The sequence below is a fragment of the Lissotriton helveticus genome, chromosome 8, assembly GCF_964261635.1.
Source record: "Lissotriton helveticus chromosome 8, aLisHel1.1, whole genome shotgun sequence".
In the NCBI taxonomy this organism is placed as follows: Eukaryota; Metazoa; Chordata; class Amphibia; order Caudata; family Salamandridae; genus Lissotriton; species Lissotriton helveticus.
The window spans coordinates 1,662,468,595-1,662,496,579 of record NC_136069.1 but is presented as its reverse complement, the minus strand read 5'-3'; the positions used below and the strand labels follow the sequence as shown (position 1 = coordinate 1,662,496,579).

Below are 27,985 nucleotides of genomic sequence, written 5' to 3'. Positions count from 1 at the left end.
AATTCTACTGTTTCCTTAAGACAGGAATTGGGATTACGCAGCAGTTGGGTACAAGGTTTGGCCAGTGTTATACGTTGGGTAGTAGGTATAGCAAAAAGTGAGTCCAATACCTTAAGAGAGCTTTTAAAAAATGAATTGCTGGGAAACTTTAATGACTACTCTTTACTTGTAAAAAACTTCAGATTCGCAGTGGTGCAATTGAAATTGGATGAAGAGACATTGTTTTCTTTATCATCTTATCAATTAAAAATTATTTTGAAAGCTTCCACATGGGAACTGGGGTTTCGTCAGGATAGAGATTCCCGGTTGTTAAAAAAAGGTAGTACTCCTGTTATAGAGTCCTGTATTTTGCGGAAAGCTCAACCTTATATGTACTGGAACATCTCTCATGGCGTTCGTCGCTTAGTGTACTTATTAAGACAAAATCTGCTTCCGTTGAAAGATCTGTGTGCTAGATGGTATGGTCATTCAGCACTTTGTGATCTTTGTCAGATGTATGACCAGGACTTAAATCATGTTATTTTTGTTTGTCCTGCCCTGATGCCTTTTAGGCGTAGATGGTTACGACCAATTTGCCTTCAACTCAACATTCTTTCAGCTTCATCATTGCAGGCGGCCTTGATTAACCCACCGAATGAAATGTTTTGTTTTAAATTATATGGTTTTTTTTAAATGTTTTTTGGATTTGTATTAAGTTGTTCATATTGTTTTTCTTTTATGGAGTGTTGGTAAGATAATTTTTATGTGCTTTGCTTGGTATGTATACTTTGATTCTTATGTGGACCTCCATGGAGTTCCTTTATCATAATAAAAATAAACTGAAACTAAAAAAAAACTAAGCAGCCTTAAAGGCTTAACTCCAAAGGACATGTGAAGCCAGCTGTTTTACCATATGCAATCCTGTAATATCAAATGAAAGGACACCACACAAGTTATATATTATCAAAATATATGTATTTATTCTTAGAATAATCTCCACTACTCTTTATGAGCAATGAAGCCCAATCGTTTAAATAAAAGCACAGTATAACATAGACAAGTTGCACGTTTTTGGATGAGGCCGGTGGCCACTCAAACCATATATCAAAGAAAGTGGTATAACAATCACTAATCGATCGGGGGTAAGGCCTAGGGCCTTGTGAATCGCTGGGACTACACTGGACTAACAGCAGTTAGGACGGGAGTAGCCCGCGGGATTCGGGTGCAGTGCGGGAAGCACGGCTGGCACCAATGCAAAGTCAATGGTGCGTAAAAGTTACAAAGTTATTGCAAAAGGAGTCTTCCGACTGGACTAGGACTACCAAACTTTAGACTTGGGCACTAGAGGTGTGTACCAGTGTGGGAACACCGGCGCAAGTAAGTTACCTCACCCACAGGACGCGGGTGCACAGGTGCCAACCTGTGTCTGGTTTCGTCACGCAGTTCGATGGTGCCTGAGGATGAAGATGCTGCAGGCGTCCAGAAGAGTGTCCGGTGCGATCCAAGGGTGGATCAAAGTTGAAGGGTACCTGAAAGCAGAGGGGACAGAGTCTGGGACACTAGCCAGTGACCAGGAAGGAACCAGGCAATGTCGGGCGCAATCAGGTTGATGTTGGGTGCCTTGTCTCCGCTGCCACGTGGATTCTGGGGCACGAGGATGTCCTTGAGTGAATCACGAGCTGTCCCATGAAGGCTCTCCCTGTTGGCAGTGTCTGCTTCACGATCGGAGTCAACAAGCCTTGGCAAGGGCAACCCACGCAGGATTCGAAGAAGGCTTAACACTCGGACCAGCAAGGTCAGAGCGGGTGCTCCTTTTCAGGGGAGCGAGGGCCAATCTGGAGCAACCAGATCAGCTGTGTAAATTCAAGATTTCGTCAGTACTGGGGCCACTAGCCAACGGGCAAGCGACCGGACCAACGCGTCGAGCAGGAAAATGCAAAAGGGCCCCACGCAGCACTCGTCGAGTGTGGAGGGGTGGGCTTCGGTGCACAAGCTGCTCAGGGCTGGAGCTTCTGAGACTCCAATGCACAGCTTCGAGGGAGCCTCGGGTGCTGCACGGTCAGCGCTTCGTTTTTCCTTCAAGATGGCCGCTCCCACGCTTCAGGTCGCCTCCACGGGTCTCAGCTCTGCATAGACTGTGGATCGGGCTGTTGGAAGGCAGGAAAGCTGGCTCTTGTCGATCTCTGTCGCTCGAGTTCCGGCGGGAACTGCAACAAAGCAAACATCGAGGTGCTGGATGGTGCCTGTTTGCACAGGGTGGTCACTCCTTGACTACAAGGGAGATTCTTCAGTCTTCCACGTCGAGTGGGATGTCGAAGGGTCCAGAGTTTTGTTTCATAAGTTTCAGTCCGGATAATCTGATGTGCATTGGCACTGCTCCCACCTATATTCCAAATCTGGGGGCTGGATTACCTGCTAGGTCCCTCCTATGGGTGGGACCCAGGAAGGGGGTGGTTACACCCCTTTCCTTTGTCCAGTTTGCCACCAGGACTGGGGCTGGATGGCCCCAGAACCGGTTTGACTGGAATCTGCCCAGGGACACCTTGTGTGCCCCAGGCAGTGTCTAGTTTCATTCAACCCTCCCTGCTACAATCCACTATCTCCTGTCTGGGGTGGTGTGACACCTCCCTGTGACAGGAAACTCTTTGTCCAGGCGTCCTCTGCAAAGTTTCGGTCAGCAGCAGGAGGTCAGACATGTGTCTGTGGCAGCAGCATCCATTTTGTGATGCTGGGGCTCTGGTTAGGATTAACCGTATTTGTAGTAACATGTCTTCTCCCTCTAGAAGGGTGGAATGCTAACCCCGTTGCCAGAACTGGTGAGGGGGTAGTATTCCAAAGTGTATGACACCAAACACGACATGTTTTGATAAAGCCAAACCAAAGTTAGCAATAACCGCGAGGATTATAATGCACTTAAGAGTATATGGTATGGCAGTATCACTGGAACAGCAGTAAGGAAATGGTTCCGAACACTGCAGACAGGCTCAGCTCATGCTAGAGCACCATCTCACATAAAACCAAGCACTCTGCCTCCAGGATTGTAAAGGCCTGCCATAGGAGTGACTGATGGGTATATATGTGTCCAGATATAGGTTTAGACATAGGTATACTATATCTAAGCAAGGGGTGATTACACCACCTTGCCCCAGCTGTGTGAACAGCCAGTTGTGTCGATTTAAATACCAGCCAGGGGTGGCAAAAGATATGCTGCAGCCCCTGGTAGGCCTTGGATGCACCTATACCCTTGGCACCTATAGTGCACTGTATAGGGGCTGACAAGGTGTCCAGTACCAAATTGGTTATGTACCTATAGTACATCTCTGTGAATTTAGAGAGAGAACAGCAGGCTGTGGGTCTGATTAGCAGGCCCACAGCCACATTAAGTCGAAAACCAGTGAAGCAAAGAGCAAAAATTGGGGTGATCATAGGATAGCAGACCCTACTCTCCTACACAACCCCATCCCCCCCCCCAACGCAGGGACATTAAACTTAACCGTGACCAGATAAGTCTTCATGTTCTAAGTGGAAGTACCTGAAGAGACCATCTGCATTACCATGGTCAGTCCCTGGGCGGTGCTCCACTGTAAAGTCCATCCCCTGTAGGGAAATGGACCACCTGAGTAGTTTGGGGTTTTCACCCTTCATCTGATTAAGCCACGAGGGGCTTATGGTCTGTCTGAATTAGGAAGTGAGTACCAAACAAGTATGGCCTCAGCTTCTTCAGGGCCCAAACCACGGCAAAGGCCTCCCTCTCAATGGCTGACTAACGTTTCTCTCTGGGGGTCAGCCTTCTGCTAATGAAAGCAATGGGCTGGTCTTGACCTTCTATATTAAGTTGTGAAAGCACAGCTCCCACCCCCAACTCAGAAGCATCTGTTTGAACAATGAACTGTTTGGAGTAGTCAGGACTCTTAAGGATTGGTGCAGAGCACATGGCCTTCTTCAGGTCATCAAATGCCCATTGACAGCTAACTGTCCACTGAACCTTTTTGGGCATCTTCTTGGATGTCAAGTCATTTAATGGTGTCACAATGGACCCATAGTTCTTTACAAATTTTCTGTAATACCCAGTCAGGCCCAAGAAGGCTCTGACTTGTGTCTGGGTAGTTGGAGGATCCCAGTCCTGTATGGCCTGGATCTTGCTCTCCAATGGTTGAACTTGACCCCCACCTACTAGGTGGCCCAAGTATACAACCTTGCTCTGCCCTATCTGGCACTTGGTAGCCTTGATAGTCAGGCCTGCCTTTTGCAGGGCCTCCAGAACCTTCTTCAGGTGGATCAGGTGATCCTCCCAGGTAGAGCTAAAGACAGCAATATCATCTAGATATGCTGCACAAGTCATCCAACCCAGAAAGGACTTGATTCACCAACCTTTGGAAGGTGGCAGGTGCATTCTTCAAACCAAAGGGCATCACCACAAACGGATAATGTCCACTGGGGGTAGAAAATGCTGTCTTGGCCTTTGACTCCTCAGCTAACCTGATTTACCAATAGCCAGCTGTCAGATCAAATGTGCTCAAACTTGGCAGAAGCCAATTTGTCAATGAGCTCATCTGCCCTTGGGATGGGATGAGCATCTGTCCTAGTGACAGCATTGAGACCTCTATAGTCCACACAATCTCATTTCTCTCTTTCCATCTTGGGTATGAGGTTTTGGCACAAGGACTACTGGGCTGGCCCAGGGGTCTCTGATGGCTCAATCACTCCAAGTTCTAACATTTTCTGCACCACAGCCTTGATACAATCTCTGACATGGTTAGGTTGCCTGTAAATGTTGTTCTTCACAGGTAGACTATCACCAGTGTCCACCACATGGGTGCACCAGGTAGTCTGACTGGGTGTGAGTGAAAACATGTGTCTATGGTCTTGCAAAACTTGTCTGCAGTCCATCTGTTGCTGGTCAGTGAGGCTGCCTGCCAAGGCTACTCCGTCAACTGAGCCATCATCAGGGTTATGGGAAAGCAGGTCTGGGAGAGGGTCACTCTATTCCTCCTGTTCCCCATCTGTAGCCATGAGCAAGCCCATGCTTTCCCTGTCAACAAATGATTTCAGTCTGTTCACATGGATCACCCTATGGGGGTTCCTAGGGGTTCCAAAGTCTACCATGTAGGTGACTTCCCCCTTCTTTTCCATTATGGTGTAGGGTCCAGACCATTTGTCCTGGAGTGCTGCTGGGGCCACTGGCTCCAACACCCACACCTTCTGTCCTGCCTGGTACTCAGTCAGAACAGCCTTTTGGTCATGCCAAGCTTTCTGTAATTCTTGGCTGGCCTCCAGGTTTTTGGATGCTTTCTCCATGTATTCAGCCATCCTGGAGCGGAGACCAAGTACATAGTCCACAATATCAAGTTTAGGCTTTTTGAGAGGTAACTCCCATCCTTCCCTCACAAGACACAATGGACCCCTCACAGGGTGGCCAAACAAAAGTTCAAAAGGGCTGTAGCCAACCCCCTTCTGTGGGACCTCTCTGTAAGAAAAGAGTAAGCCGAGTAAAAGGATATCCCATCTACGCCTGAGCTTTTCAGGTAATCCTTTTATCATTCCCTTTAGGGTCTTGTTGAACCTTTCAACAAGCCCATTGCACTGTGGGTGATAGGGTGTGGTGAACTTGTAGTTCACTCCACACTCCTTCCACATTGCCTTTAAGTATCCAGACATAAAGTGTGTACCTCTGTCTGAAAGTACCTCCTTTGGAAAGCCCACCCTTTGGAAAGCCCACTCTGGAGAAAACTCCAAGTAGGGCCCTTGCCACAACAGGAGCTGTTGTGGTCCTCAGGGGAATTGCTTCTGGGTACCTGGTGGCATGATCCACTACCACCAGGATAAATCTGTGCCCAGATGCTGTTTGGGGATCCATTGGTCCAACAATGTCAATCCCAACTCTCTCAAAGGGCACCCCCACCACAGGTAGTGGTATAAGTGGGGCCTTTGTTGTGCCACCTGATTTGCCACTGGCTTGGCAGGTGACACAGGAGCGACAAAACTCCTTGGTATCCTCTGACATATGAGGCCAGTGAAAGTGAGGGACAAGCCTGTCCCAAGTCTTGTTCTGGCCTAAGTGTCCTGCTAGGGGAGTATCATGGGCCAAGGTTAGAAGGAAGCCCCTAAATTGCAAAGGTATGACCAACCTCCTGGTTGCACCAGGCTTGGGGTCTCTAGCCTCTGAATAAAGGAGCCCATCATCCCAATACACTGAATGGGTACCTTGAGCATTCCCTGCAGCCTCAGCAGCAGCTTGCTGTCTGAGGGGTTCAAGTGAAGGGCAAGTCAACTGGGCCTGCCCCAGGTCTGCCCTTGAGGGTCCCCCTGTCCCCAGAAACTCAACCTGATCAGGTTCAAGCTCTTCAGAGACAGTCTCCTCTTGGATCACAATCACCCTCCTGTGAGGTCTGATCCTCAACCTGGGGCAAGTGGGAAAGCTCTGCCTTGACCCTCTTGCTCCTTCTCGTGGGTTGTGGTTGGACTATAGTTTCAAGATCCACCACAGGTTCAGGTAGGCACTTCTTGGCCTGGGGCCTGGTTACAGCCAGCACATGTGCTGAAATCCCTAGCATTTCTGCATGAGTCCTGTACTCCACTTCTGACCATAATGATCCCTCCAGATCATTGCCCAACAAACAGTCAACTGGGAGGTCTGCACTAACAACCCTTTTGAGGCCAGTTACCCCTCTTCAGGAGAAATTAACAGCCACACTATGTGTAGTAGTGGTGTTGCTAGCATTGGTCACTAGGTAATTCTCACCTAGTATCATTTGTTCAGGGTCCACAAAGGTAGGTGTCACCATAGTTACACTGGCACAAGTGTCCCTGTAGGCCTGAGCCAGTTTCTCATTAATTAAAGGCGTCTGCCTGTACTTGCCCAGGTTACTAGGACTTATAGTAGAGGACATGGCTATGTCCCCCTCACAGATCAGAACTGCCTGAGTAGGGATCCTAACTAAGCCAGTCTCCCTCTCAGTACCTAGGGTTAACCCTACTATAGCCTTGGGTTGTGTACTACCACTGCTAACTGTACTAGGGGGTGCAGGTGTCTTAGGGACTACAGTAGTAGCAACTGGATTTCTCTTAGTGCATTCACTCCCCTAATGGGAAGTGGACTTGCAAAAGTTGCACCAAGGTTTCTTTGGGCCATCCTTCTTCTTCTTTCCATTTTGGGAACCACCCTCCTTATTATTAGTTTGGGGGCCTGTAGAAGACTTCTGGTCTTTATCTTTCTGATTACCACCCTTCTGATCTGCTTTCTTCTGATCACCTCCTTGGTTCTGGGGTTTCTGCTTAACCCTTGTTCTGACCCATTTGTCTGCCTTCTTTCCCAATTCTTGCGGAGAGGTCAGATCAGAGTCTACAAGGTGTTGATGCAATAGCTGGTTTTGGCAGTTATTAAGGATCTGCTCTCTCATTATAAGATTGAACAATCCTGTATAGTCTGAAACTTTACTTCCCTGCAACCAACCCTCCAGAGCCTTAGTGGCACAATCAACGAAATCAGTCCAGTCTTGAGTCTGTGCTTTTTGGGTGTCTCTGAACAACCTGTATTGCTCAGTGGTTAGGCCAAACCCATCAATAAGAGCACTCTTCAAGACAGTAGTTTTTAGCATCCTCAGGTCTAACTGTGAGGAGCTTATCTCTCCCTTTCTCAGAAAAGGAGAGCCACAAGATTGCTGCCCACTGATCCTCAGGGACCTGCTGTACCATGCAGGCCCTCTCAAGAGCAGTTATCCATTTGTGGATATCATCCCCATCTTTGTAGAGTGGCACAATATTACTCAGGTTTCTATTGTCATAGGACCTGTCTTTATCTCTTGGGATAATGCTGCCACCAGGGGGAGTCTCCCCACTCAATCTCTGCTCTTTTGCAAGAGCAAGTCTAGCTTGGGCCAGGGCTAATTCCTCTCTCTCTATCTGGAGATTCACTGCTCTCATCCTGGCTGTATGCTCTTCTTTGAGGGGAAGTCATTCCTCTCTGTGATTCCCTTGAGGCACTAGAAATGTGAGAATCCCTGGAAGGGCTTCTCGCTCTCCTATTGCCTGGGAGAATCCCGTTATGTACTCTGGGGAGGTGCTGGCCCTCTCCATTTCCATGTAGGTCCAAGTTGGCTTGGCTAAGCCTTCCAACTGGTACTTGGTTATCCCCTTGATCCAAATCTGAATCTTCACCATTTGATTCTGGGTCTGCCTCCACATTTTCTACTTCTGGGGCGGTGTTCTCCGTCTCTGGGGGATCTACTCCTTCTCCTGATCTCGAGGGAACTACCTTAGCTCTCTCGGTCATCTTTTTCCAGGATGGCTATCATGATAGGAATAGTAGGGTTGTGACCCCTTTCTCAGCTTCCTTGCAGTGCACAAGGCACTCAAGTCTTTGTAGCTGAATTTGTCATAGCTGGAGGTTGCCTGTGGAGGGTCAACCCTCACAGGTAGAGACCCTGTAGGTTCACCTGTGCCAGACATGACTCGTGTGGTGTAAGTGATGCACCTACCTACACTTAGTGTTTTCCTACTGTCCCTTACTAGTGAGTTGTAGTCAGGGTGTGCTAAGCCCTTCTACCTACAACCACTAAGTTCAGTAGAACTCAAATATGCTAAGCTTTTATTTATATGTACCTATGGTACTTAATGTGATCTTTCAATTTGATAAAAAGATTGCAAAGGTAAAACAGCAAGCTCAAATCCGTACCGCTGCTCACCAATGTGAGAAGTTGGCCTGGCATATGATGTCCACAGTTCTGTGAGCACCCTGTATCAGTCCAAACAATCCCTTATGGTGGTGGTTGTAAGTCAACCTTATAGACTAGCTATCCTAGGGGTAGCATGGACTAAGCAGCCTTAAAGGCTTAACTCCAAAGCACATGTGAAGCCAGCTGTTTTACCATATGCAATCCTGTAATATCAAATGAAAGGACACCACACAAGTTATATATTATCAAAATATATGTATTTATTCTTAGAATAATCCCCACTACTCTTTATGAGCAATGAAGCCCAAGCGTTTAAATAAAAGCACAGTATAACATAGACAAATTGCACGTTTTTGGATGAGGCCGGTGGCCACTCAAACCATATATCAAAAAAAGTGGTATAACAATCACTAATAGATCGGGGGTAAGGCCTAGGGCCTTGTGAATCGCTGGGACTACACTGGACTAACAGCAGTTAGGACGGGAGTAGCCCGCGGGATTCGGGTGCAGTGCGGGAAGCACGGCTTGCACCAATGCAAAGTCAATGGTGCGTAAAAGTTACAAAGTTATTGCAAAAGGAGTCTTCCGACTGGACTAGGACTACCAAACTTTAGACGTAGGCACTAGAGGTGTGTACCAGTGTGGGAACACTGGCGCTAGTAAGTTACCTCACCCACAGAACGCGGGTGCACAGGTGCCAACCTGTGTCTGGTTTCGTCACGCAGTTCGATGGTGCCTGAGGATGAAGATGCTGCAGGCGTCCAGAAGAGAAGTGTCCAGTGCGATCCAAGTGTGGATCGAAGTTGAAGGGTACCTGAAAGCAGAGGGGACAGAGACTGGGTCACTAGCCAGTGACCAGGAAGGAACCAGGCAATGTCGGGCGCAATCAGGTTGATGTCGGGTGCCTTGTCTCCGCTGCCACGTGGACTCTGGGGCACCGAGGATGTCCTGGAGTGAATCACGAGCTGTCCCACGATGGCTCACACTGTTGGCGGTGTCGGCTTCACGATCGGAGTCAACAAGCCTTGGCAAGGGCAACCCACGCAGGATTCGAAGAAGGCTTAACACTCGGACCAGCAAGGTCAGAGCGGGTGCTCCTTTTCAGGGGAGCGAGGGCCAATCTGGAGCAACCAGATCAGCTGTGTAAATTCAAGGTTTCTTTGGTACTGGAGCCACTAGCCAACGGGCAAGCGACCGGACCAACGCGTCTAGCAGGAAAATGCAAAAGGGCCCCACGCAGCACTCGAGTGTGGAGGGGTGGGCTTCGGTGCACAAGCTGCTCAGGGCTGGAGATTCTCAGACTCCAATGCACAGCTTCGAGGGGGCCTCGGGTGCTGCACGGTCAGCGCTTCATTGTTCCTCCAAGAATGGCCGCTCCCATGCTTCATGTCGCCTCCACGGGTCTCAGCTCTGCATAGACTGTGGATCGGACTGTTGGAAGGCAGGAAAGCTGGCTCTTGTCGATCTGTCGCTAGAGTTCCGGCGGGAACTGCAACAAAGCAAACGTCGAGGTGCTGGATGGTGCCTGTTTGCACAGGGTGGTCACTCCTTGACCACAAGGGAGATTCTTCAGTCTTCCACGTCGAGTGGGATGTCGAAGGGTCCAGAGTTTCATTTCATAAGTTTCAGTCAGGATAATCTGATGTGCATTGGCACTGCTCCCACCTATATTCCAAATCTGGGGGCTGGATTACCTGCTAGGTCCCTCCTATGGGTGGGACCCAGGAAGGGGGTGGTTACAACCCTTTCCTTTGTCCAGTTTGCCGCCAGGACTGGGGCTGGATGGCCCCAGAACCGGTTTGACTGGAATCTGCCCAGGGACACCTTGTGCGCCCCAGGCAGTGTCTAGTTTCATTCAACCCTCCCTGCTACAATCCACTATCTCCTGTCTGGGGTGGTGTGACACCTCCCTGTGACAGGAAACTCTTTGTCCAGGCGTCCTCTGCAAAGTTTCGGTCAGGAGCAGGAGGTCAGACATGTGTCTGTGGCAGCAGCATCCATTTTGTGATGCTGGGGCTCTGGTTAGGATTAACCGCATTTGCAGTAAGTAACATGTCTTCTCCCTCTAGAAGGGTGGAATGCTACCCCTGTCGCCAGAACTGGTGAGGGGGTAGTATTCCAAAGTGTATGACACCAAACACGACATGTTTTGATAAAGCCAAACCAAAGTTAGCAATAACCGCGAGGATTATAATGCACTTAAGAGTATATGGTATGGCAGTATCACTGGAACAGCAGTAAGGAAATGGTTCCGAACACTGCAGACAGGCTCAGCTCATGCTAGAGCACCATCTCACATAAAACCAAGCACTCTGCCTCCAGGATTCTAAAGGCCTGCCATAGGAGTGACTGATAGGTATATATGTGTCCAGATATAGGTTTAGACATGGGTATACTATATCTAAGCAAGGGGTGATTACACCACCTTGCCCCAGCTGTGTGAACAGCCGGTTGTGTCGATTTAAGTACCAGCCAGGGGTGGCAAAAGATATGCTGCAGCCCCTGGTAGGCCTTGGATGCACCTATGACCTTGGCACCTATAGTGCACTGTATAGGGGCTGACAAGGTGTCCAGTACCAAATTTGTTATGTACCTATAGTACATGTCTGTGAATTTAGAGAGAGAACAGCAGGCTGTGGGTCTGATTAGCAGGCCCACAGCCACATTAAGTCGAAAACCAGTGAAGCAAAAATTGGGGTGACCATAGGATAGCAGACCCTACTCTCCTACAGTTGGGTCCAAACTGAGGTCACATGGTGTGCAAAGTAATGATGGACTAGAGTGTGGCCAGAGTAATTACCAGTGACTCTGGAGCTACCCGCTTGTTCTGTGGAGGTTTCAAACCTAACCCTATTGAGGAGAGCAGTCCAAGTTGTCTTTCATAATCCTAATGTAGTTAAAATGGGTTTGTTTGGGCATAAATACATTCTTATTAGTAAATCCAGCACCACCCACTGAATTACGTATTGAATTACTTAAAAAAATGCCTACTAGTATGAATGACTCATGAATATCCTACACCTTGTATTCCCTTTTGTCTTATGTAACATTTTCTATGCACTGATTTACGCTCGTATGATTAATTGACTTTTCATGTGTGTGTGATGTACAGAAGTGCTCGGACACCCTACATGGGTATGAGCGGCGCTATAAAACAAATAAAATACATGAGGGGCTATGGAGAGAAGAGGGACAATGTTGGACGGGGATAATAAAGGAATTATTGAAGGGCCCCACCAAAGATTTTCGTATCCTGTTGCACTGTAAGGCCAACATTTACTATGCTTTAAAAGCTAATTGCAGTTAATATATAAGGAAACATCTTTTGTAGAATGCACCATGTTTGCCATTTTCCCCCCAATCTTTCTTGAGGGGGATCCCCTACACACCTCTGAAGTGGTCAGGCTGGCTCACTGCGCTTGCTCGCTATGCACCCTATGGAGACAATCTGGCAAAATTTGCCAGGGCTGCTTTCGGTGCCAGTCTGGTCAGACTGTGATCCTCCTGTACTAATTCAGGTGGAGAGCAAATGCTGAGATCTTACCAGGCAGACTGCCACCACACAGGGTGCTGTTCCCCCTGCATTTCCAGACCCAGGGGTCCTCAAACACCTCAGAGTCCTTCAACTCTTCTGCAATCCCTAAACTCTTAAGAGGGACTATGAACAGTATGATGCACATGTACCCCTGCATTTAGAGCAAACAGGCTGTGGGCTGGGCTCAGAGTCTTTTTCTGGCTTTTCTGGATGAATTGTGGTTAATTTTGGCCTCTGTGGACTTGGCCCCAGACACTGCTACCCTGTTAGCTGCTCTTTTTAGGAATTTTAATACTTCTGTGAGGTGTGGGTCGGGTGGGGAATGCACTTCTTGTTTCAGGTTGGTGAGAGGTGCCAGGCAGGGCGTGTTTTAGCATCCTTCCGGTTCACCATCTGCATCAACCAACTAGGGATGGAGTCTTTGTTGTTGGGATGTGTAGACCCCCTGAGGCTGGCAAGGAGCTGATCTTCACTTTTATTTGATGCTTCTGATGCCAGGTCTTTGCTACAAACTCTGAAGGACTGCAGTGTTTAGTCCCTAAATATGTAACATACATGGAATCTTTGTGACTGACAAATAAACCGGCAACATCCAAGGTTATTGTCCATTTGCAGCCCTGACCAGGTGTTAAACTAAATTAACAACCATGCAATTGACAGGGTAAATTATTTCACTTATTTTGGGGTCACTGTTGACCCTAAGCTAATTTGCATTCAACTTGTGTGAGGTTTGTCCATAAAATATGTTGGGTTAATGGTGGCATACGCCACTTCTCTTCAAGGCAGAGTGCATTCTGCAGCACACATAGAAAGAGGAACACATCTCAATGAATTGATTCTGTGCAGGAAGGTGCCCTTTCCTGTACTTAAATAATCCTGCTGACAACACAGGCACTCTTGCACCATGGTGCACGGGTGCCTACGTTGGTGCTAGGCTACTGGAACAGCACCAGAGCAGAGGAAAAGGACAGGAATGCATCGTATTTTATAAATATGGTGTATTTCTGCCCTTTCACTTTGGCATTGGGCGGCGCAGCAAGGTGACCATACATTCCAATAAAGAACTCTGCAGCATCCAATGAGCTGATGATGTGAGAATGCACATCAGCTTAGAGCAAGAAAGAGAAAATAAAGATGCCACAGGACATTTATTATTTTGTCAAAAATAACATGTCATTAGTTATTACAAAGTGTGACAATGTAGAAGCATGCGACCTGTTGTAATAAATAGAAGATGAAGTGTAGCTAAGCAGTATGGATTTAAGATTAAAGATCCTCTTGGTTCCATTTCTTTCAAGGCTCTTGACAAATTTCACATTTTTTATTTATTTGTTGATAGAGCATATTAAATATGCTAGAAATCAGTTACAAAACCAATTTTAAATCTTGATACATTTTCACCAAACTTGTGGTGCAGACTTAATATTTGCAGAATGCTATTAGAAATTTGATTTACTCTGTCCAAAAAATGCTTAAGTTATGAGGAGCGTGCTATTTTAAAAATTGCTCACAAACTGCAATACGCTCTCAACACGCACCTACGAATGTGTGACACACACACACAACAGATGAAAATTTAAAAATCGGCGGAACAAGGCTCCAGTCTCGGAGTCGGCTCCACAACCTGTGATTCTGGGCACACCACTCCACTTCCCGGTGCCTAAAAGATGATTGGGACCTTATGTAATTTCAACTTGTGCTCGCGTAAATCGCTTCGCGCTTCATAAAATGGCAAAAAAGAAAATATTTTATTTTGGTTTTGGCCTTCGAAAACCATGGGTAGGAACTGCTCGTGCTCACCCTCACTCTCGATTTCTCTGCTTCTTCGTTCCACACAAGCTGCTGCCTCCGCATTAACACGCGTGCACGTCTGCGCCTCACGCGCTCACGTAGTGTGAAATGAGAACTGTCCTAACCCACTGGGGCACTTCGTAATACTTGTCTTGTGAGTGTAACTCACTTCATCGACATCAGAATGCTGATAGGCTTTGCAGGCCCCTCGAGACCAGAACCTGTGAGCTACAGGTTGCCCCCGACATTTCACCCCAATGACCTGTTGAGTGGTACTTTAGCTCATACCAGCGCACCCGTCTAACTTTACCGTTGATACTTTTTTCTACTGAGGTAATCCGTTTACGTTGCAGCACGCTGATGCATTGTCTGTCAGCCCCTGCTCCAAAAACAAGCATTGGCATAGCCAAAAGGTCTCGCCTTTGGGACCTTATAAGTGTTTAGCCATGCAACAGTTGATGTGTTGAACCAAGGATATTGTGCTGGATAACTAAATACTTAGGTCCCAAAAGCGAGATCTATTGGCTATGCCAATGCTTGTTACTTTTTCCATGTGTGCTGCACACATGGAAAAAGCAAAATGCCAAGGTTTGTTCATGTACAGGAAGGTGTCACTTCCTGTACATAAGCCAACCTTTTTTTAATGCCATTTTGTGTGTGCTGCAGGAATCGGCACACATGGTGCAGCCTGGCGCTTCCGAAGTGGCCATTAGAGGCGTTAAACCAAGAAGGCTACTGCCTCTCACCGCCACTTCCTAGATAATATGCCCCTTAGGGTTATGACCTGTTGGGCAGATGAACGTTTGTGTCATCAAATGAAAAAAATGTAATTTATTGGTTTAGGGTTTTCATATCAATGAATGGGTATTATCATTTCCTCTTTTTCCAATGAGGTATTTCTACCTTTTTAATATTTTCTTTTGATGCAGATATTTTAAGAAGTTACCATTTTGTGCATGTTTGTATCTGCGATTTTATGATCCAATGAATGAAAATAAACCATTCCGTTCATTCGTTGTGAGTGAGCCTTCTCCTGCCTGCCTTCATATCCCCTGACCCTCCTGCAAGAGTTGCACCCTGCTAATCCCTGACAGTTAAGACCTAAAAAAGAGGCGCTTAGCATTTCAATTAAATGTTGTTTCTGTATTTCCATGGACAGTGCCAGTACTTGTTACAAGAATTTCCTAACTGCCCTTGAGTTCTGCAGGCCCCAGAGAACTGACCTCACAGTTTTCTAGAATTAAATACCCAAACCGCAGGGCTTTTAGCTTCTCTGCAAAGTTACCTTTCTGGCCCTGTGTGGGTACCATTGTTAAAGTAGACTCCTGGAACTGTCTTCAGACTTCCTACCATCAGGGGAACCAATTCTAAATGTATTTCCTTTTAGGATGGTCGCCCAGCTGAGTACGATTTGGATGAGAAAAATCAAGGTGGCCTCTGCTGTCTGGATAACAACCACTCTCACTTCATCCTGGTGGACGATGGGACACAGGGGCGGTACGGGGTCGAGATCCCCCTGAGGACCAAACTGGAAAGGTTCATCTCTGAGCAAGCCGTGAAGAAAGAAGGTAATTTTGCCTCTGAGAGTGACTGCCCCAGTGCTTAATTTGTAAAAATAGAAATGTCAGGGCCCCTGACAGGAGGCCGCTGCAGCTTGCACCACCCATTGCACTGGCCAATCACAGTACCAATACAATTACTAACCATGACACTCCTACAAGTGTGACAATTCAACTAGTCCAGGCCACCCAATGCTGTAAGAATGGATTGAGTGCCTCTTATTAGTCATTTTTAATGTATACAGAATTATTAAACAACTGTTGTGGTCATTCTAAAATTAGACAGGCAGCGCCACCATGTGGTGGACCATAAGTGCTGGTGCAAAGCACTGGAAACATCAGCCCAAATTAAGCACTGACCGTCTCCTTGTATGCAGAGTTATCGGGGTGGGGGTACTTATGAGGCTCAAAGCTATTAATTAAAGAAGACACTGAGGGCTTCATATGTTAGTCTAGTATGAAAATGTATTGAGAAATCTGTAAATCACAAAATAATATTACAAGTAAAGACCCAAGAATCTGGTAATAATTCCCCCCTCCCCCCACCACCACCAGTGCAAGAAAATACTCTGTTATACCATAATAGAGACATTTCCAGAATCAGTCACACTTATGAAAAGTTTCACTACTACAACGGCCAGGTGCAGCGATGAACTCATGGAAAACAGCAAACCACCTTCTAAAGTATCAAGAGCAAAAGACCGTTTCTACTATGAGAATCTGCACTGGAGTACAGCCAGACAGCTTAGGCTGGTTGGAGCTAGATCTAACAAGCATTTGCAATGCAATAGGTCTCGCATTATTAAAGTTTGAGCTATTGGAATTGCTAGTAATGATGCAACACCAATAGCTCAAACATTAATAATGCGAGACCTATTGCATTGCAAATGCTTGTTCTATTTAGTAATCCGCAACTGATTCAGACTGGTTGACAAAAACAGACGTAGAAACCCAGAGACACACGTCTGCATTTAGACGGGCATTTTCTTTTTGCACTGTCCCAAAAAACAACAATTCTAGATTATCTTGCTTCTTAAAGATCTGAAGGAGAGCGATGAAATTTAGAACTGTGAAGCCTCGTTCCAAAGCACAACAAGGAAATCTAGTAGTGCTGGTACTCCACACACTGAGTACCAGTATGTGCATGAGAACTGACAGTACGCTCCCATTAAAAGTATTGTTCCCCTGCCTGCTGAGAAGCACAGGTACAATCCCATTCCAATTGAACAAGTGCAGGTACCCCTATCTATGCACACAGATCCGAAGCATTAGATACTGAGCTAGTGATCAGAGACTGCAGAGAGTTGGGACAGACAAGCGATGACAAAGACAAGAATTCAAGAAGTCGAGTACAGGGACACAGACCCGAGACAGGGAAGCCTGAAGTGACAGAGCCCAGAGACTGCGGACGCAGAAGCACGGATCAGAAAGAGGCGAGGCTACAGAGACGTGCATCAGAGAAGGAGAGTCAGCAGACGGAGAAATATATTAGAGAAAGGTGAGATGCGGATCCGAGACCCCTCTGGTAGTGAGACACTGATAAAAGACAGTAAAAATAGAGGCTTTGTTAAGAAAGAACTGCACAGTCACTGATCATAGACAGCCCGAAAACCGAGGCACTCCATGGCCGCCACAAACAGCAACACAACAGACAGCGGGAGGAGGGCGGGGACAAACTGAACGGTAACTAAAATGAAGAATGAAACTCACCCCTGAGCAGCCGCACCGCCACAAGCCTCAGGACAACAGACAGCGGGAGGGGGTGGAAACAAAGGGAACGGGTTGCGAATACCCGACCCGGCTGGGAAGGATAAGCCCTGTAACTGAGCAGCCGCACCTCCATGGCTGCCACAAACAGCAATGCAATGGACAGTGGGAGGAGGGCGGGGACAAACAGAACGGTAACAAAAATGAAGAATGAAACTCACCCCTGAGCAGTCGCACCGCCTCAAGACAACAGACAGCGGGAGGGGGGCGGGAACAAAGGAAACGTGGACGCGGACAACAGGAAAGGGGACGGGAAGATGGGCAACACGGCCAACGGGAGGGGGGCGGGAACAGGAAACTAAAAAGCCAACACTTCCAAACTCGGCAGCTAGTGGTGAACAGCGGTGGAAAATAAGCAAGAAAGTAGTCCCTAAATGAGTAGATAATGCTGAGCAGTGGAAGGAGACTGTATTTGCTCGGTGCTGCTTCCTGCAAACTGTAAGTGATGATTCGGACCACCAACCAATTAATGAGTTCCATAAATAGAACAATGCAAGATTTAACCAATGTGAGGCAAATACACACAATGGGTGGAGTTTCACCACTAATACTAACTACTTGCTGCCTCGTAGAGGCAACGCATGCGCTGCCTATGCGACACCTAAAATTGAGGTACAGTCGATATAGTTCTTCTAACATTGCACAGCTTTTCATAACATATGTTATTTAATGCCCCTACCATTGGCTCTTATGTTGAGTTCTCTTCACAATTTTCTAAACTGCATTTTTCTTTGATATCCATTGTGTGACTGATTATGATCTGAAATGCCTCTCGTAAAATTATTTTAATTTATGGAACTTGACTTAGAGCCACAAAGAATGTCCCGGCATCTTTAAAACTAAGCAGACCCTTGTAAATGTTAAGTGCAGATATACACTGCGTTTCCACTATATATATATATATATATATATATATCCAGGAATAATCCGAAACGTCGCAGAAATACTTATTTGCTGCAAGTACGGACACGGACCCAGTTTTGGTGCAAAGATTAATTTATTTTTTCGACCTCAGTGCTCCCAATCGTCACGACGCGTTTCGCGCTTCACAGAGCGCTTGATCACATTATATATATATATATATATATATATATATATATATATATATATATATATATATATATATATATATATATTTTTGCTCAAGTTTTTCCCCGTTACAGGGACACAAACGACAGCACTCACGGGATGCTTCCAGTAAGCAGTATATATTTATTTCAACAGCAAAACAGACGCGTTTCGGTGATTCCCTTCTTCTGTGTCAACCCGCACATTACAACGGGGCGTCCTTTGTAACTACAATCATGGAAACAGAAACAGGACTGATGCGACCCTCTAACTTGTGGGCGCCATCTTTAAACGTTATCTTTGTGTATCAAAACAATATGAACTTAATGACTATAATGTCATGCACTTAATGCTCGTGCTCAAAACATATCCTCATAAACCCATATTGGTCTGTGAAATCTTGCCGTGGATCGGCAATGGCAACCCTCCGGTTGCCTTGTGTTCCTGCTATCAACGTTTCCTACATTGTTGTACATATTCTTATCAAATAACCCAAAGCATCAAAAATTTAATCAATTGCCAAAATGGCATCACATTATAACCCCACATTTAATCAATACAGCTACGGTGAGGCTAAACACCGCTATAAGGTCAACACCTTTACTGAAAAGTCATGCTAATTCTGCAAGAGTACATTTTCACAGTTCATCATCATTTGCCTCCTCATCCATGTTATATTCCCAGATGTACTGACAGCTCCTCTCCAGCATTCAGACCTTCCGGACTCTTGGTCTGAAGATCAACGATATATCTTGACTCAAGCCTACGAAGTTTAAGCAGTCTATCCCCACCTCTAGCACTTTCTGGTACATAATCAAGACAGAAATATTGTAACAGATTCCTGTCACTTTTGTGCTTAATAAAAAAGTGGCGAGCCACTGGGTAAGTGAAGTCCCTGTTTGCGATAGCCCGCATGTGCTCCAAGACTCTTAATTTCACACAGTTAATGGTGCTACCCACATATCTCATCCCGCAGGGACATTTCAAACAATAGACTGCAAAGGTTGTTTGACAAGACATGAACTTGTTGATCTTTTTGCCATGTTCCAGTCCCTTAACCTCATAGGATAGAGTACGTTTGCTGGCAGAGCAGGCTTTGCACCTCCCACACGGGAAAAACCCTTTAGCATCCCGAAGAGTCCCCTGTTTCTTTTTTATCACTGGATCTAAGTGACTATGGGCAAGATTTCACAGACCAATATGGGTTTATGAGGATATGTTTTGAGCACGAGCATTAAGTGCATGACATTATAGTCATTAAGTTCATATTGTTTTGATACACAAAGATTACGTTTAAAGATGGCGCCCACAAGTTAGAGGGTCGCATCAGTCCTGTTTCTGTTTCCATGATTGTAGTTACAAAGGACGCCCCGTTGTAATGTGCGGGTTGACACAGAAGAAGGGAATCACCGAAACGCGTCTGTTTTGCTGTTGAAATAAATATATACTGCTTACTGGAAGCATCCCGTGAGTGCTGTCGTTTGTGTCCCTGTAACGGGGAAAAACTTGAGCAAAAAGATATTGCGCGTTTGCACCAACGCGTGACGGCACCCGTCAGGAGAGTGACTCGGTATCTGGTGCTTGTGGAGCAGTGATAATTCAACTGAGTGCACCGCCCCAACCAAAGATCCCAGCGGCTGAATATCAAGTCCGCGGAAGGAATACGGAGGTAGACGCCAGGCGCGAGGGCAGTACCGCAGTGAGAAGGTAAGCCCTTTGCAACTTTACGCGCCTTAGGAAATAACGGTTGTGGGCTGACGAGGGAGCGAACAGGACTAGCAGTATTGCAGAGAGGTGGAGCGCGGGACCGTGGCACCACACCCGACGACAGCATGTTTAGCGTCACAGACCGCAGAGAAGCGGCGGCAGGAATGTTTAAAAATAAAAACCCAGACATCATGCAACCACCCGTAACAGCGGCAAAGGAGGGGCGGAGCACGCTGGCGGGTCAATACATCAAGCTGGAAAGGCTATACGAACGTGAAATCAGAAAATGGTGGGAGGGCACCTCCCTCCAGAGTTACATCGAGGTACAAAGGGTGCCACGGGGCTTAAGAATTTACACCATCCCCGCGTATGAGAATCCGGACCCTCTCCTATTAGAGGCGTGGGCAAAACACACGGCTCTTTCATGCAAGGGCATGTTGGAGATTCTTGTCCAGTTCGCATGGAGTGATAGAGACAAAACACTCAAGGAAATAGAAGCTCTTGAGGAAGAACTTGCAAAGAACACAGATACAGAGCAACATGAACAACTCAGAGCTGCAATGAAAAAACGCCTGGAAAAATATGAGAGTAAGATCAAATCAAGAAAACAGGAGAAATTTGATCGAGACGAGAGGGACTACGCGATGGGGAGAGTTCTGACCTTCGCGAAAAAGTACGACCAAACGCGAAAGGAGATGAACAGTCTCAACAATCAAGCCAAGAAAGATGATACGGATATAAGAGTGGAAACCTCTGAATCCGAAGTAACAGAGGAAGAACTGAGTGGGGAGGATGTGGCAGGCCCCTCAAGACGAGCTGCAAAGACTCCTTTTCACCAGGAGTTCAACGTCATCCGCCGGAGTTGGCTGCGAGGGGGGAAGAACAAGCCTCCAGAACAAGAAGACAAACCCGGCGCAGTGGGTGGAAGAGGAAAGGGAAAAGCAACCTACGCACCGAGAGTGACAAGAAGCAAAAGGGGAGCACGATGGTAACCAAAGATGATCAACATCTTACCATCATTAACCTCTCGGACAAGGTCTTAACGACAACTGAGGAGACTGTTCTCAAGCTAGGTTTAACCTTTTGCCCCAACCGACGTCTAGAGTACACGCAAACCAGAATAGACTTATATAAGTTCATTCGGAAGCTAAAACTGCATAAATTTCATAAGACCAAGCCCACGTCTAAAGAAGCCAAGATGATAAAATCGAACTGGAAAGATACAGATCTGCTAAATGTCAATGATTTGACATCCCTGGAGATACTAGAGGATCTGCGCAAAGGCAATGTCGTAGAGACAATTTCGCCAGTGATAACATCGACTCAGAGGATAAGAGACACTGAGGTGGCACAAGAAGCTCCACCGAGTGGTCTCAAATTACCTTCTAAATTTGTACCACAGATGCCTATGGATTCCATAGATACCTTCTCGGACCTCATTACAAGAGATCTGATGAAATTTAGAGTGAATAAACCTATGAGTAAGGGTAATGACAATCTGACGAGTCAGCAAAGAGAAGCTCTGAAGAACTTAGAGGATGATGCAACAATAATCTGCAAACCTTCTGACAAAGGAGGAAATATCGTAATCCTCACAAGAGAACAGTATGTAAGGGAAGCCATGAGGCAATTAACCGATCGCAGCTGCTATGAAGTAACAACGAAGTCACAATACAATGACAGTATCATCAATCTTCACGCATTGTTAAATAAATGGCATGATAAATCGATGATCGACTTAGATGAATTTCTATTCTTGAGAACAACTAGTCCAATATTGCCAACATTTTATTACCTTCCGAAGGTACATAAGGACCTTAAACAACCTCCTGGGAGACCAATTGTCTCATCGATAGGCAGCTTGACTGAAAATCTTTCCCGCTACTTGGATCATTTCTTATTTGAAGCAGTTTTGAACTTGAAATCCTATATAAGAGATTCCACAGACTTCATCGAACACTTGGAAAAATTGGAATGGCAACCAACTTACTGTCTGATCACCTTAGACATAACAAGTCTATATACCTGTATTGATCACACTCAAGGCTTATGTGCAGTAGAACATTTCTTAAAGAAAAGAAAACTGAAATTTGCTGCCCATAATTTAATGCTGTTGGAACTAACAGAATACTGTCTGTATAATAACATCTTTACCTTTCAGGGAGACCTGTACAGGCAAATCTCTGGTACAGCCATGGGTTCCTGCTTCGCCCCCAGCTACGCGAATTTATTCGTGGGCTGGTGGGAGGAGCAGGTAGCCTGGGCAACAGAGAACAGCTCTTGGACCGCGAAAGTAATTTCGTGGTACAGGTATATCGATGATCTGTTCGTAGTGTGGGATGGCACAGTACAAGAGGGAGAACAGTTCATTCGACATTTGAACCTCAACGATAACAACTTGAGATTCACGGGTCAGGTCAGCAAGGTGTCAGCCAATTATCTAGATCTCCAAGTAAGAATCCAAGATGACAAAATAACTTGTTGCCTATATAGAAAGCCAACAGCAGGCAACAGTACATTGCACGCATCCAGCAGCCATTCTCCCAGACTAATAAATAGCATTCCCTATGGTGAACTCCTCCGGCTTAAGAGAAATTGCTCAATGGAATCAGATTTTGATGAGGCGGCTAAAGAGAGCGTTAATCGTTTTCTAGCAAGGGGCTATGATGAGAAACTACTTACCACCACTCTTCGGAAAGTATCCAACATCCCTAGAGCTGATCTTTTTAAGAAAAAGGATAGAAAGATCGATGATGGTAAATTTCGCATAATAACCACCTTCTCACAAGATGCGAACTGGTTCAGGGGTATGGTAAAGAGACACTGGAATATCTTGAGAGCAGACCATATTATTGGCCAGGATATTCCACCAAACCCTCTTATTACCTTTAGAAGGGCACGGTCGTTGAGGGACAATCTAGTCCATAGTCACTTAGATCCAGTGATAAAAAAGAAACAGGGGACTCTTCGGGATGCTAAAGGGTTTTTCCCGTGTGGGAGGTGCAAAGCCTGCTCTGCCAGCAAACGTACTCTATCCTATGAGGTTAAGGGACTGGAACATGGCAAAAAGATCAACAAGTTCATGTCTTGTCAAACAACCTTTGCAGTCTATTGTTTGAAATGTCCCTGCGGGATGAGATATGTGGGTAGCACCATTAACTGTGTGAAATTAAGAGTCTTGGAGCACATGCGGGCTATCGCAAACAGGGACTTCACTTACCCAGTGGCTCGCCACTTTTTTATTAAGCACAAAAGTGACAGGAATCTGTTACAATATTTCTGTCTTGATTATGTACCAGAAAGTGCTAGAGGTGGGGATAGACTGCTTAAACTTCGTAGGCTTGAGTCAAGATATATCGTTGATCTTCAGACCAAGAGTCCGGAAGGTCTGAATGCTGGAGAGGAGCTGTCAGTACATCTGGGAATATAACATGGATGAGGAGGCAAATGATGATGAACTGTGAAAATGTACTCTTGCAGAATTAGCATGACTTTTCAGTAAAGGTGTTGACCTTATAGCGGTGTTTAGCCTCACCGTAGCTGTATTGATTAAATGTGGGGTTATAATGTGATGCCATTTTGGCAATTGATTAAATTTTTGATGCTTTGGGTTATTTGATAAGAATATGTACAACAATGTAGGAAACGTTGATAGCAGGAACACAAGGCAACCGGAGGGTTGCCATTGCCGATCCACGGCAAGATTTCACAGACCAATATGGGTTTATGAGGATATGTTTTGAGCACGAGCATTAAGTGCATGACATTATAGTCATTAAGTTCATATTGTTTTGATACACAAAGATAACGTTTAAAGATGGCGCCCACAAGTTAGAGGGTCGCAGCAGTCCTGTTTCTGTTTCCATGATTGTAGTTACAAAGGACGCCCCGTTGTAATGTGCGGGTTGACACAGAAGAAGGGAATCACCGAATCGCGTCTGTTTTGCTGTTGAAATAAATATATACTGCTTACTGGAAGCATCCCGTGAGTGCTGTCGTTTGTGTCCCTGTAACGGGGAAAAACTTGAGCAAAAAGATATTGCGCGTTTGCACCAACGCGTGACGGCACCCGTCAGGAGAGTGACTCGGTATCTGGTGCTTGTGGAGCAGTGATATATATATATATATATATATATATATATATATATATATATATATATATATATATATATATATATATATATATATATATACTGAAAAAAGCATAGGTTTTACACCAGTTATAGTTTGCTGGAAATTTTACTCGCATAAAACCATTGAAATTGCCACGTTATAGTTAGGTGGACTCACTATAACTTGCGCGTGCAATGCACTGCTGATGACGTCACATATTACATCACTCATGACATGGTCAGTGAGATCACTCATGACATCACTGATGACACCATCCAGTGAATGTCTTTCTGAAAAATAAATGTGTTTATATATGTATATGTAAAAGTTGATGGAAGAATAAATGTTTAAATTAGTGTTTATATGGATGTTTTTTTTAAAAAATTGATTGGTTAACTGGTTTATTAAGTGTATCTTAGTGAATACATATATTAGAGAGTAATGTTTAAATATTTAAATATATGTATTAGTGTTTCACTTTGTGTATACGTGGCTGCATGGGTTGGTGAGTAGGTACATGTGTATGTATATAGGTTATTAGATGTTTTTCTTAGTATCAGTATGAGTTTGTATAGTTTGGTGGAGGTATAACTTAGCACATAGATGCATGAATGACTGTCTCTCTTTGTAAGTTTTTTGAAGACAGCATATGTGCAGGACTGTATGGGTGGATGACTGTATGTGTGTGTTACTGATTGAATGAGTGTCTCACTAGTTTCTTTATCAGTAACTACATATGTTTTAATCTAGTGTATGTGAATATTTGTTTATAAGTGAGTATATGTGAGAGTAAGAGATTGTAAGAGTCCCTATTTAAATTAGTATGTGTTTCTATAAGTGATTATTTAAGAGAGTAAGTATGTGTAAGTTTCCTTAGAAGTAAAGTAGTAGTGTGTGTATAGCTGTATATGCAAATAAATGGATGTTGAATAGTTAATTTGCATGTGTGAGTATGTGTGTGAGTAGCTTTTGGATGACTGTCGGTGTGTAACAGGATGTATAGGTGTATCACTACATATGATGAGTCAGTATATGTATGAGTGACTATATTGAACTGTTGGTGAATGAGTGCATGTGTATATAGATGGTGGAATTATTGAATTGGTTGTTGTAAGTGGTATGGCTATCCATATATTTGTAAATTTTAGTTTCTATTTTTGAATATTTGTTTCAATGGTTACATTACAGTGAAAAAAGGTCTGTCACTCTGTCACAAGGATGGTGTCATCAGTGATGTCATGAGTGATGTCACTGACCATGTCATGAGTGATGTAATATGTGACATCATCAGCAGTGCATTGCACGCGCAAGTTATAGTGAGTCCAACTAACTATAACGTGGGAATTTCAATGGTTTTATGCGAGTAAAATTTCCAGCTAACTATAACTGGTGTAAAACCTATGGGTTTTTAAGTGAATTTCAATGGTTTTTTAATAGCAAATCTTTATAGGTATAGAAAGTGAGAAATTTTAAAACAAATTTTATATTGTATAAATATGTAAAAAAAAAATGTATTTTTAACCCGGGGCACGTACCGGTGAACGCACAGGTAAGCGCAATATTACGGCACGCCCGGGGCGCGGACCGGGGAGCGTCCCGGGAGCGCTATTGCCGCGAACGAAAACAACATTGTGACGTATCGCGTACACACGTGATGCGTTATATGGCGCACAGCGTAATTGCAACCGAAAGCACGCGATCGCATACGATCGCGAAACATCCTGACGCGCTTATGCTACGCACCCGCGGGCGCGCCCCGGGGCGCGTAGCGTAAGCGCATCAGGTCATGTGACCTGAAAATAACACTTTCTATTGGTGCAGAACAGTTTTGGTTTCTAAATGAGTAATGCCTGGGTCTTGTGACCAGCCTGGGTCTTGTGACCTGAAAATAACACTTCTGATTGGTTCAGCACAGTTTTTTTTCCCAAATGATAAAACACCCCACCTTTCTGCCTTACTCTGACTCAGTCCTTTGACTGAGGAAGACCTGTTTCATCTACAGAGACAATTCTTTTGTACTTTGAAATGGCTACTGTAGCAGCAATAGCTGCAGCATCTGCACCACCACCACAACCACCAAGAGGACCACCACAACAATACATTGGTGGTGAAGAAGAGCAAGAGGAGGAGGGGAGCAGATGGCTGCCTGAACAAAATACCCCATACAAGTCAAAAGAACACATTGTATGGGAGTTTTTTTCACTTCCAGAGGGCAAGAAAAAAGTTAATGCGGCCAAGGTCACATGTCGAATCTGTGGTGCAGAACTCTCAAGGGGTAATCCAGATAAAAAAATATTCATTTGGTAATAATACCATGATTCGGCATATGACCCGGAAGCATCCTGCTAACTATTCTCGTACAGAGATCAGGGAACTGGCCAGTCACCTCCCCCAGTGTTCAAGGACCAGCTCCAAAAGAAAGCAACCCACTCAATCGGGACCAGAAACATCAGAGGTGATGCCTTGTATCCAGGAACGATTTGGTGATTTTAAAGTCACTTGTACTGGATGTGGCAAGCTTATGGCCTATGGGGAAAAGTGTAAAGCTCATCGTCATTGCTGGTGACAATCACAATTGCCCCAAAAAAGTTATTTTTTCAGTTTTTTTTTTTTGCTCCAGTTGAGCCATTTTCAATTCCCTTTCTCTTTGTTTCTTTCCATAAAAAATACAAAAAAATATAAAACTGTTTTGAAAAACCAAAAAAAGTACAAAATGTTCAAAAAACAACAAAAAAATATAAAACAACAAAAAAGAAAAAAACCAGTTCTTTTTAGAACTACCTTTCATATGTAAAATTAAACCTATATTTTTAAAGGATCTCAGTCACTTTTTTGTCCTTAGAGTACACGTACCGGGGCGCGCCCCCCACAAAAAATAAAAAAAATTTAATGAAGCAGTTAGCATGAGAGAAGAACACAGAGTTATGTTAAGAGAAAAAGAGCTACAGGATGAACACAGAGGGATTGTTTATTACATAGTAAAATATAGAGAAGGTGTAATTGGATGAAAGTGAGAAAAGTAAAATGACTAAAGGAGCAAAAGGAAGAGAGGAAGAACACTAAAGTAGAGATAGTGGGAGAATGTGACTGGCTGTTAAAAGAAAAAGAAAGGCCAGTAAAAAATGGAGAATGAAGGGTAGTGGCGGAACCGGAATAAATGAAGAACGATGAGGGAAAGTGAGAAAAGACCAGGTAGTATAAGTAAAGAGGGGTGAAAGAGGGGGAAAAATTGAATTAGGATAAGACATGGGGAGTGAGAAAGAGAAAGGACAAAGAGTAAAGGAAACCGTACCTGAATGGGCTTGAGTGAAACAGCAAAGAAAGATAAGTAATGCAGTGTGTGACTTATAGGGAGTCAGTGGGTGTAGGTCAGGGTGTGGGTGTGTAAGGTGTCTGTGGGTGTGGCTGTGTGGGGTGTTTCGGTGTGGGTGGAGGTGAGGGTGTGTGAAATGTGTGAGGAGTGTATGAGCGTGGGGTGTATGTGTTCGATGTATGTGTGTGTATGGAATGTGTGTGTTTGAGGTGTGTGGGAGGATTTTTTTGTGTGTATGAGGTGTATGGTGTGTGTGTGTGGGGGGGGGTGTATGTGTTGGGAGGGGATCACGTGTATGTGTAGGAGTAGGGTAAATTAAGAAAAAGAGTGAGTGAAGAAGCAAAGGAAGGGAACAGAGGGTACGTGAAGTAAAGAATAGGGATTGAAAGATTGAATATGAGAGGGAAAATAGGGAAAGGGGAGTAAACATGTAGAATAAGAATAAGTAAGGGAAGCAGAGTAAAGACACAGGAGTGAG

At 45.1% G+C, this 27,985-nt stretch overlaps 1 protein-coding gene across 2 annotated transcripts in view; it reads left to right on the top strand.

Annotated features, from left to right (window-relative positions):
* The window catches only part of LOC144773609 (transient receptor potential cation channel subfamily M member 2-like), a 1,291,174-nt gene that overhangs the window by 162,112 nt on the left and 1,101,077 nt on the right, over positions 1–27,985 (top strand). For both annotated transcript variants that reach the window (XM_078658751.1, XM_078658750.1), the window contains exon 7: positions 15,368–15,548. In XM_078658751.1, the coding sequence (XP_078514877.1) occupies positions 15,368–15,548 (181 nt within the window). The remainder of the gene's footprint in view (positions 1–15,367; positions 15,549–27,985) is intronic.